At 43.0% G+C, this 12,407-nt stretch overlaps 1 protein-coding gene across 5 annotated transcripts in view; it reads right to left on the reverse strand.

The window, feature by feature from the left end:
* Positions 1-12,407, reverse strand: part of Afg1l (AFG1 like ATPase) — a 195,340-nt gene that overhangs the window by 81,703 nt on the left and 101,230 nt on the right. For all 5 annotated transcript variants that reach the window (XM_052751532.1, XM_052751533.1, XM_052751531.1 and 2 more), the window contains one exon: positions 3,097-3,155. In XM_052751532.1, coding sequence (XP_052607492.1) covers positions 3,097-3,155 — 59 coding nt within the window. The remainder of the gene's footprint in view (positions 1-3,096; positions 3,156-12,407) is intronic.

A 12,407-nucleotide genomic window follows, 5' to 3' on the forward strand; every position in this document is an offset into this window, starting at 1 on the left:
TCCTTCTACCCAACACCTGGTAACTGCTAGTCTATTTTTGTTCTATAAATTTGTCTCCTCTAGGTAACTCATATAAACAAATTACATAAATCTCTTCCTTTTAAAAATATTCTTTTGTGCTGGGCGGTGGTAGCGCACGCCTTTAATCCCAGCACTTGGGAGGCAGAGGCAGGCGGACCTCTGTGAGTTCAAAGTCAGCCTGATTTACAAAGGGAGTTCCAGGACAGCCAGGACAGTTAGAGAAACTCAGTCTCAAAAAACAAACAAACAAACAAACAAACAAAAATATTCTTTTGTTCCTGGCTTGTTTCACTTCGCATAGTTTTTTCAAGATTCATTCATGTTATACCATGTATTAGAACTTTGGTGCTTTTTTTATTAGTTTATGGCAGAATACTATTCCAATATATATGTGTATATATAACATATTTTATTTATATATTTCATATATTAATATCATACTTACTAACTTATGGATTTTAATCATATATGATTCCCCATCATTCCCACTATCTAATCAAAATATCATTTAATTAAGTGCTTATTAAGTTCTTGTTATTTTCCAATATATCAAGCAATAAACCATAAGATTCTGTGATGAATTATAAATTCCATTTATTAGGAAGGAACATAAAGAAAAATGTATTTTACGATATTCTTTTTCCCTCAGTAAATTCTAATTCACTCTTTATTGAACTAAGATTTTGCTATTTAATTTTTAATTTTATATATTTATTTAGAGACACTGCACGTGTGTATAATGTGTGTGTGTGTGTGTGTGTGTGTGTAAGTGTGCCCATGTGCGCACACACGCGCGCGCACACCCCCAAGCCCTGGCACGTGTGTGGAAGTCAGAGGACATTTCTCGGGGCAGCTCTCTCCCTCCAGCAGTGCCTTTATCCAGCTAGCCACACGGCAGGCCCTCCGCGAGTTTTAAAGGGGATCTCTGCTGTGTACTTCTCTTAGCTGGGCCAAAGAGAGAATCCAATACCGTCATCTGGAAATAGGCCAGATGTCACTCAGTTAAGTATAAAGCCATCTTTACTCACAATGGATCTTCACACAAACACACTGCCCTACTTTGCTCTCACTTGCTTTGATAAAACGGTGTTCAAAGCATCTTAGGGAAGGAAAGGGTTTGTTTGGCTTTCGTGAAGGGAAGCCAAGGCAGGACTCGAAGGCAGGGGCCTAGAGGGGAGACCTGAGGCAAAGACCAGGCCGCTTACTGCTTTCCAGGCTCCCTTTTTCATACAGCTCAGGCCGCACCTGCCAAGAGATGGTGCCGCCCACAGTGGGCCGGGCCTCCTATATCAATTAGCAATGAAGACGAAGCCCCTCAGGCAGGTCCCCCAGCCAACCTGATGGAGGCCATGCCTCACTGGCGCTTCCCTCATCCCAGTGATGCCAGTCTGTGTCAGCTTGAGCAAGCACTAACCAGCACAAAGACAGACAAGCTCCAGCAGCACTGTGTTTCCTGTCACTGAACTGTGTGCTGCTACACTAAGAAATCTTTCGAATGAACTGGACATTTTAGATACTTTCTAATGCAGTCTTCTCTTTGATTCTTGGGCATGTCAGTTCATGCTCAACTTGAAATTACGGATTATTCATCTCTGGTGCTCTTCTCTCTTCAGAAAAATTAAGAGCAGAAAAGGGAATGAAAGTGAAATTCAATTCAGTCAGTTTAGTTGTCTAGGGACGCCATTGTATATTGAATTATGATAAATTACTGGCCAAAAGGGAGGAAAGGTTTAGAGTACCCCCAAAAAATATATAGACAAAGTTCTGTGAGCCTTCTCTTTCCATGGCTTGCTCTATGAAGATACTATTTTGGGCACCTATTTTTTTTTTTCCATTTCTTGTTTGTATTTTAGTCTCTTTGAAGAGCATATTTACTTTGGAACACAGAGAAAATCTACCTCTCCCCATGTGTGAAGTATGAATATCAAAGGGAGACATTACTGACAGTTTGGGTCCTTCTGAAAGCACTTTCCCCACATCTATAAATATCTCAGAGAAATTAAAATCCTTGGGAACCACAGATTGGTCCGGGAAACAGATGTTTGGATTCTTCTGAGTTAGCTAGTGCAGACACCAACAATAATCCAGCTACAGTGCACATCAAAGAGATGGTCTCACTGTGTGCTTAGAGGATCTGAAGCTATTGCCGCTCCTTCTTAGGAAGAATTTTTGAAGTTTAGTTTTTGCTAAATAAAACTTTATTCTTTTTCAGATATGTTGATATGGACTGAGAACATTTAAATACCTAAAATTAGATAAATTACATTTGGCGCATAATTGTGCTTCATTTGGGAACTATATACTTTGCTTTCTGCTTTAAGTATGGGTGTACATTTTACATTCTCAACCAGAGTATAAAAACCTGAATATAAAAATCCCATATTTCATAATTCTATTACCCACTGTAACTAGTGTGGCACTCTGCACATAGTAGGTTTTCAAGAAATATTGGTAGACTATAGAGTTAGTGAGTAATGATGTAGAAACTACTTAAAATTAACAGTAAAAAAGAAGGCTATTTTATTCTTAATGATATTGTAATGAAGACTATTTTAAACTCTATGCAGCAATGATACACACAATATTTAAACTATTTATGTGCCTCAACTTGACATAATTTCATGATAACTTGATGGCAATCACATTTAAATATATTAGAATATTTTTGTAATAATGGTGTTCTAGAATAGCAACTTTAATAGCTAGGAAAACATGTTAATAATGGCCATTAGTCTGAAGGAAACAAAGAACACCAAACATTTTTTTTTCAGAAATAAATGTATAAGTTTAAACATTCTGCTATATTTATGAGCAAACCTTAAATTAAGATTTATAAGATGTAAACTATCAAATGTTTCAGCTAGGAAATAATCGGCACTCTATTTGTAATTTTCCCATGTACACATGGGGGAATATGTTTTTAAAGGTACCATTCTGCTCTTGTCTCTGACTATCTATCACTGTCTAAATACGAAGATGAATTCTGCTTGATGCAGGACCAAGGTGTTTCCAGAGTCACCAAGCGAGCGATCACTTGCGTGTCTCAGTCATGGATGACAAATGGTCTCCCCTTACCTTCAGGACAGCTATGAACGGTACAAAGTTGGCCCTCTGGAGTCCATTTTTATAGAGATCTGAAACAAACAAATGCATAAGCTTTTTCCTTGGTTCAATCACAATGGTACTTTATCTTTTCGTCTGGCAGATGAAGCTTTCTAGTGTCTAAGAGCACAAGGAAAAAACTGACCAAGATTATTCCTGTTCAGACAGCCCGAGACTCATGACATTTTTAATAGAAGAAAAATTAGCAGTCACAGAAAGGAATCAGAAGCTTCCCGGCTGATCGGCCTTGCGTAGGAGGAAGAGGCAGTGGGGAATGTGAAGACGTGCCTTCCAGAGTCCTGCGTCAATCATCCAATGGAAGAAGACGACACAGAGCCCTGCGTGGTGGCACACGCCTTCACTCCCAGCACTCGGGAGGCTCGAGGACAGCCTGGTCCACAGAGAGAGCTCCAGAACAGCCGGGGCAGAACATAGAAACCCAGCCTCAAAAACAAGAAGGAGGAGGCGACATGTCTAATTAGCCATTGAACATAGAAGACTGCACCAGGAAAGGCATCATCTTTTCTTGTCCTGTAAGTTCTCAGTAATTAATTGAAAGTCATGTAAAATTAACCCCTCTAGAAAACACACGAATAGACAAAACTGCTCCTGAATTTGTACTAAGGTCCCACATTTGATTAAAAGGTAAGGAAAGGCCAGCAATGAATTGTCTAAAAGTCCAAATACTCTTCTTAACAAGCTAAGACACAAGGTGATTACGGCAGAGGCAGTGTTTTCTTACTTAGATGTTTTTCAACATGTGTGTGTGTCACAGTGAACGTACACGTACACAAGACAGATTCATAAATACACTCATTTTCAAAAGCAAATAAAAAGAAAGGGGAATAGACTTTAAGGATTTTATACTTTTCTTATAAAGGAAGGCTTTTGTCAAACAGAGCGGCACACATACGTGACCGCAGTACTCAAGAGGCACACATACGTGACCGCAGTACTCAGGAGGCACACATACGTGACCGCAGTACTCAAGAGGCACACATACGTGACCGCAGTTCTCAGGAGGCACACATACGTGACCGCAGTACTCAAGAGGCACACATATGTGACCGCAGTACTCAGGAGGCACACATGTGTGACCGCAGCACTCAGGAGGCACACACATGTGACCGCAGCACTCAGGAGGCACACATATGTAAACGCAGTACTCAAGGGGCACACACATGTGACCGCAGTACTCAGGAGGCACACATATGTGACCACAGTACTCAGGAGGCACACACATGTGACCGCAGCACTCAGGAGACGAGGCTCAGAAGATTGCGGTGGGGTAGCCTGAGCTATACAGACCTGGCTTGTCTTGAAAACAAAACGGGATCACAGCCACTTGTAACTTTGGCTCCAGGACATCCCACACCATATTCTGGTGCGCGCGTGCGCGCGCCCGCGCGCACACACACACACACACACACACACACACACACACACACACACATATCCACATCCATATTCATAAACAATAAAAATATGTCTTTAAAAAAGAAAAGGGATGGTAGAGATGGCTCAGTGGTTAGAGCACTTGCTGCTTTTCCAGAGGACCCGGGTTCCATTCCCAGCAGCAATGCCAGGCAGCTCACAACTGTCTGTAGCTACAGGTCCAGAGGGTCTGGTGCCTTCTTCTGGCACCTACAGGCACCTTCATGCATGTGCTCATACACACACGCAGAGACACATATATACACATACACACACAAACAGAGACACATATATACACATACACACACGCAGAGACACATATATACACATACACACACACACAGAGACACATATATACACATACACACGCAGAGACACATATGTACACATACACACACGCAGAGACACATATATACACATACACACATGCAGACACATATGTACACATACACACACGCAGAGACACATATGTACACATACACACATGCAGACACGTATGTACACAGGCACACATGCAGAGACACACAGAGACACATATGTACACATACACACATGCAGAGACACATATGTACACACACATGCAGAGACACATATGTACACATACATACATGCAGACACATATGTACACACACACAGAGACACATATGTACACATACACACACACGCAGAGACACATATGTACACACACACACGTAGAGACACATATGTACACACACATGCAGAGACACATATATACACATACACACATGCAGAGACACATATGTACACATAAATAAAAATAATTTTTAAACCTTAAAAAATTTTTTTTTTTAATTTAGCTCTTTATTATAAGCACCAGAGATGGCTGTGAGCCACCATGTGGTTGCTGGGAGTTGAACTCAGGACCTCTGGAAGAGCAGTCAGTGCTCTTAACCACTGAGCCATCTCTCCAGCCCTGGCAAACATTTTGTTTTTTTGGTTTTTTTTTTTTTTGTTTTATTTTGTTTTTCGAGACAGGGTTTCTCTGTGTAGCTTTGTGCCTTTCCTGGAACTCACTCAGTAGCCCAGGCTGGCCTCGAACTCACAGAGATCCGCCTGCCTCTGCCTCCCAAGTGCTGGAATTAAAGGCGTGCGCCACCACGGCCCGGCCTTAAAACCTTAAAAATATTTTTAAGGGAAACTTCTTAGAAAAAAGATTTTCAAGAGTTTGGAATCTTATTGCATCAAACAATTGTCTTTTATGGACATTTTATAGAGCTATTGGATTTTTTAACTATAAAAACGGAAACAGTAAAGAAGTTTCCTCAGTAGTAAAAACACAAATTAAATCACACTGTATCTGTGGTTTTCAAAACACAGTATTATAGGATCTTTCCTGTATTTCCTTGTTTAGAGAAAATCTTATAACCGATGGATTTCAGCTGCTGTGTTTCATGATGATTGGAGAACATTTCCTCTCCTTGGAAGCACTCATGCTGGCCTCACGTAGTGAAGGGAGAGTGCACGTGCCTGTGGTAACTGAGGAGCAGCTTTGGTTCAGGAGCATCACCAACGGTGAGACAGCGCTGGCCAGGCTCTGAGGATGTCGGAGTTCAACGTGAGATCTTTATATAGTCCATACTCCACTGAGTAGAACTGTAAAATTTGGTAAATGGGTTTAAAATTAAGCATTTCCACAGTTTTCACCAACTGCAAAGGCTGCTGGAGAAGGTGCATTAAACGTAGTGGGGCCTGGGGGCTGAATGGTAGAGTGTTTTCCCAGCATGCATGAGGCCAGGCTCAACCCCAGGCCCCACTCACACAGATAACAGATTTGATTGACAGGAAGTAAGAAAAAGAGAAAATAAGAATGTTTAAAACTCAGTCCATGTTCTAGCAGCTTTAGTCATAAAAGTGAGAAGCAAAGAAACAAGAAAAAAATCCTGTATTTGTAACATCCCCAACATGGAGGCAATCCAGATGTGCACATCTGCACAGTGAAATACTATTCTGCAATAAAAAAAAGATGGACTAAGTGTACAACAGGCAGATCTCAAAAGAGGCGAGACCCCAAACAACGTACGCTGGGTGGTTCCCTTGATCCAGAGCCAGAGGGAAGACAAGCCTGTCTACAGCCCAGGAGCGAGTAAGCGGAGCCTGAGCAAAGAAAGAGCAGGACCACGAAGGTGACGCAGGACACAGGAAGCTTTGGGAAGAAGCAGAACTACTGGCCACATGGCTGTGGTGATGGCTTAAACAATGAGTTCAATTTTGAATTTTTTTGGGATGTGAGTGCTGTATGTACATGACTCCCGTATATGGACAGTGTTTAAAACGTGTCATTTCTGTTATATATTAGAAATCCCTTTATGGAAACATATCAATAGTAGTGAATATATGAGCACAACAGTCTAGAACAAAGCTAAGGTGCTAGTCTTAAGGTTTTGTTTTTGTTTTGTTGTTGTTGTTTGGTTGGCTTTTTGAGACAGGGTCTAAGTATGCAGCCTAGCTGGCTGTTCTGGAACTCACCACGCAGACCACCTCGGCCTCAAACAGAGATCTGCCGGGGTCTGCCTGAGCAGTCTTCTCTTTTTCAATGCTGTAGGAGGCTGACAAGCATGCGCCTTTGGAACGAAAGGTCAGTGAAAGCAGGGGAGGCCCGCTTGCTGTTAAGTCAAAGATTTCCACTCATCAGCAAAGCCAAAGGAGAGTGCCAGTAGCTAAGTCTTACAGATTTAATGTTTCAAAGCATTAAATTTTTAAAACTCAGCCTTTACAAAGACATGCGATTCAAAACGTTGTGCTCTGAGGGGCATCTTCCAAACAGAATCCTAAGCAGAAATCTGTTGCCTTGAAAATCTTTAGGCTTTTATGGAACATGTAATGGAAAAGGGGCTGTATCATTAAACTGAAGTTTCTCTGCAATTCAAATATTATGCTAATTACAATACAATAGATCTATCTCCTGAAATGTTATTTAGCTGCAAGGTTTTTCACATTCAGTTTTAACTCCCTTAGATGTAAAGATTTCATATTATATTTATATCAACAGTTGCCATTATTTACTAAATACCAGTTTAAAATTCACCAGTTCTTGCCTGTGATATTTTTAATGAACACTTGGTTGTATAAGACAGAGGACTGGGATTATGGGGCATTCATTTTGTAGAGAATGGTATGAGGACTCTAAACTCTGCAGAGTGGAGAACTTAACAATACTTAGAGACGAAATGCATGCAAAGAGGGTCTTTAAGTGATGATAAGCACATCAGTGCTGTGGAGATGCATGTGGATAGCAGATCTTTTTCTTAAAATTCAAGCTCCAAAACCAAGAGGATGAATAATGCCTATTTATACATGTACAAACTGGTTTAGAGTAAAAAAAGCATTTAAGAAAGGTAATTCAAAGGAATTTCCCATAAAATAAGAATAAAATATTTCCTGACATAAAATATTTACATGGCTCTCTGGGGTCAATATGATTTATCCTTCTAAGATATTATTATTTTATCATAGAGTTTTTTAAAGGGCACCTTTAGACCATTTAAGCAGCAACAGCAATTTAGCCTTTCTCTTTCATTATTTAGAAAATGTTTTATTAGTTTCTGTAATCAACCAACGTAGGTAAGACCTTACACAGTTAATGCATTCCATCTGCACAAGTGGGAAAAATTAACATTTCCAGACCAATCAATATGGCTGTAAATTTCTGTACAATGTCAGGTAAATACAGTAAACTGGAATACTTTTTCCCAACATCCACAGTATAGTATTTGGTTTCCTTCAATAATAAAACTGAAGTCCAAACAATATTTTGCTAAATCTGTAAATAATATAGCAGATTAAGGTTTCCCTTTGATTGTAAATTGCAGTTACACAGCCAGGCAGGTGGCGGGTCCTTGTAATCTCAGCACTTGGGAGGCGAAGGCAGGAGGAAGGAGAGTCCAACACCAGGCTGGGATTCAGAGTGAGACTCTAACGAGAGACAGAGAAGGGACAGGAGCAGAGAGAGGCAGCAGAGAGAGAGAAACTGTAGCATGACATCAGCTCTTCAGACAGCCACTGACTCTCACTGTTCATGCCCTGAAAGGAGAGCCCAGGACGAGGCTGCAGAAACCGGGAAAACTTACTACAATTTGTACGTGAAGCCACATATTTGCTAAGTAATCCACATAACCACCACAACCCCCCAAAGTAAATCATTTATGCCCATTTTTCAGTTTATAAAGAAACTAACATTCAGGGTTTAGCAGACAATTTGCCAGTAATTGATGGAATTAGAACCAAACATTGTGATAATGCTAAAACGTTACAGGCTTCTTTGAATCACATTGTGACCCATCATGACAGACCCAAAGAAACCTAAGGACAATAAAAGCCCAGGCTTGCCTTGAACTTACTATGTAGCCCAGGCTGGCCTCAAGTTTAGGATCCTCCTGCATCAGCCTCCTGAATGTTGGGGTTACAGGCATGCACCTCCACACCCAGTTTTACAGGCACTGTTTTTTCTAGGGAAACTGAAAAACGTTCAGACCTGGCTGTTCTGCTGTTTGGTCCCAACTCTTACTATAAACTACACTGAAAGCAGCCAGCAATAACAATGCCACAGCCTGAATGCTCGATTGGTTTGAAATGACCTCTACTAGATGCTGCAGAGATGGCTTAGTGTTTAACAGCACATACTGCTCTTACAAAGAACTTGAGTTTGACTCCCAGAACTCATGTCAGCAGATCACAAATACCTATTACTCCAGCTCCAGGAGAGCCAATGCCTTTGGCCTCTAAGGGCACCCACACTCACACAAACCCATACTTATATTCATAATTAAAACAATAAAATAAATCACTGTTGGTTTGTTTGTTTGTTTTTCAAGACAAGGTTTCTCTGTGTAGCCTTGGCTGTCCTGGAACTCCCTTTGTAGACGAGGCTGGCCTTGAACTCAGAGATCCGCCTGCCTCTGCCTCCAGAGTGCTGGGATTAAAGACATGTACCACTATGCTGGATAATAAATCACTCTTTAAAAAAAAATGCAAGTACCTCCACTTCCACCAAGTAATCAACCTTCCACAAAATGCAGACAGGTGTTTTGCTACAGTGTGACACCTCATTCTCAGCCGAGTCCCAGTTCCTACCTGGACCGCTCGCCAACACAGTCTTCACTATGCAGACTCCTATCAGCACCTCTGCACTCTCATCCTGTCTTATTCACTATTCTACTGCCGTGGAGAGAGCCCGTGACCAGCAACTCCTTGTTTTTTTAACTTTCCTTTTTATTTATTCTTTGTGTCTTTCCCATCTGCTTCTCCATCTTATTTATTTCCCTGTCACTTCATATCTGCCCTCTGCTCTTGCAAATCCCCCCCCCCCAAAAAAAATAAAATACAATTTAAGAGAAGAAAAGAAAAAGAAGAAAAAGGAAAACCAATCTCATCATGGAAGCTGCAGTGTGACACAATGAGTCACACAGTACACCCTTTTGTCCGTATATCTTTACTTGCAAATGTTCATTACAAAGACTTGTTGGGCTGGTTCGAGACCTCTGGTTTCTGCTGCACTATCAATGCTGGGCCTTCACTGGAGCTCCTCTTGGATATCCTGTTGTTGCCCTGTGTTGTGGAGATCCTGCAGCTTTGGGTCTGCAGGGCTGGTCCCTTCACATGCTCCAGCAGATTGCAGATGGGGTGGATGTTGGGGTGGATCAAGTTATAACCCTGGTTCTGGGCCTGGGTTGTTGTAGGGTTGGTCTGCCTGCCAGTTCTCCCCTGTCCTCACCACCAGGGTGAGCTCGCCAGCATTGCCGTGGCCAGTTCACCCCTGGCAGCAGTGAGCAAGGGGCGGGGCCAGTTCTCCCCTTTCACATCCTCAGGGTCTGTTCTCCCACACCTCCACCTTCAGGGCCAGCTCTGCTGTGTTGTCCAGGTGAGTTGTAGGGGCCACACTGGAGTGCTACAGCTGGTGAGGGGCAGGGACAGCTCTCCCTGCTCTTAGGACCTCAGGGCCAGCTCTCCCACCTGCCTCAGGTGTTGATGGGGGGGGGTGCATTTCTCCCCTGCCCATGGGGCCACACTTCTGCCAATGAGGTTGGCTCTATTGTGCTGCCCAGGCGAGATGTAGCACCTCCCTGGTCAGGGACAGGGGTAGCTCTGGCTCTGATGACCTCAGGGCCAGGTCTCCCACTGCTTCAGGTGTTGATGTGGAGGGGGAAGGGCATCTCTCCCCTGCCCATGCCACCACATGACAGATGAGTGACGGGGACAGTTCTCCCATGCTCACAACTTCTGGGCTGACTCACCCACACCTCCACCAACGGGGTTGGTCTTATTGAAGGCAACTCTCATAAAATAACGCATTTAATTGGGAGCTTGCTTACAGTTTAGAGGGTGAGTCCCATGATCATCATGGCAGGTAGCAGACAGGCATGATGCTGGAGCTGCAGAAAGCTTTACATCCTGATCCACAGGCAGCAGGCAGAGAGAGAGAAAGAGACAGAGACAGACAGAGAGAGAGAGAGAGACAGACAGACAGACAGACAGAGAGACAGACAGACAGACAGACAGAGACAGAAAGAGAGAGACAGAAAAAGACAGAGACAGAGACAGACACAGAGACACAGACAGAGAGAGACTGGGCCTGATGTGGGCTCAAGAACCTCAAAGCCACCCCCAGTGACACATTCCTCCAACAAGACCACACCTTTTAGTCCTTCAAACCTTTCTCAATCAAGCAGTTCTACCCCTTGGTGACTAAGCATTCAAATCTAGGAACATACGGGGTCCATTCTCATTCAAACCCCCACACACCCCAGTCACTGTTGTTCTTGCAGTATTCTAGGACTTCTGTGACCTACATCACTGAACTTTTCCAAATTCCTCCCAACGGCCAGTTCCAAAGGTTACTACAGCCTATCACCTGGTAAACTCACAGCAGTGACCCCAGTTATCACTTTCCTGTGTTAAGACAGCTCATCACTATGACGAAACATACAAGAATAACAACTTAAGTGGGGCCGGAGAGACGGCTCAGTGGTTAAGAGCATTTGTTATGTGATTCCCAGCACCCACATGGTGATTGCTAATCATCCGTAACTCCAGTCCTAGGGGATCCTAGGCCCTTTTCTGACCCCTGCAGTCACCAAGCCCATGAGTGGCGCATATACATACACACTGGCAAAATACTCACGCATAAAATAAAATGAGTAAATCTAATTTTAAAAAAGGAAGAAAGAGAGGCTGGAGAGATGGCTCAGTGGTTAGGAGCACTGGCTGCTCCTCCAGAGGACCCGGGTTCAATTCCTGGCACCCCTATGACTGCTCACGACTGTCTGTAACTTTAGTTCCTGAGGATCTGACGCCCTCACACAGACACACATGTGAGCAAACACTAATACACTAACACATAAAAGAAAAAGAAAACCAACTTAAGGGAGGGAAGACGCATTTCAGCTCATGTTTTAGAAACTGCAGCCCATCATGGCAAGGAGTGGGGGGGGGGGGCACAGAGACTCCACAGTGTGGCCTTATTCCGTCTTGACTCAGGTCAGAGAGTCCAAGCTTGCTTTGCCCCGCAAGGCTGCATAACAGGATGTTTTGGCCAACTGCGTGGTTACCAGGTGTTTTGAAAATTAAGGAAGGGTCTACGCTTGTTTGTACTTTGTACCTTGACCTTGAAAGGGGGAGGTCTTTTGCCTCTCCCCTTGCTGGTGTATAAAAAGCCCATTAGAAACAAACTCAAGGTGACTGGGTATTACCCCAGAGCCCTCCCGAAGCTATCCTGTGTTTCTGTCTTTTTCTTCATCTATGTCTCTATTTTTCATATCTATTATTTCTCAATCTCCACTCCCCTATACCAAGGACCGTCCAAAGGTCAGGCTGGACCCGGCAAAGGAGGGTGT

This window comes from Peromyscus californicus, unplaced genomic scaffold (genome assembly GCF_007827085.1).
Source record: "Peromyscus californicus insignis strain IS unplaced genomic scaffold, ASM782708v3 Scaffold_22__1_contigs__length_63687245, whole genome shotgun sequence".
Taxonomy (NCBI): Eukaryota; Metazoa; Chordata; class Mammalia; order Rodentia; family Cricetidae; genus Peromyscus; species Peromyscus californicus.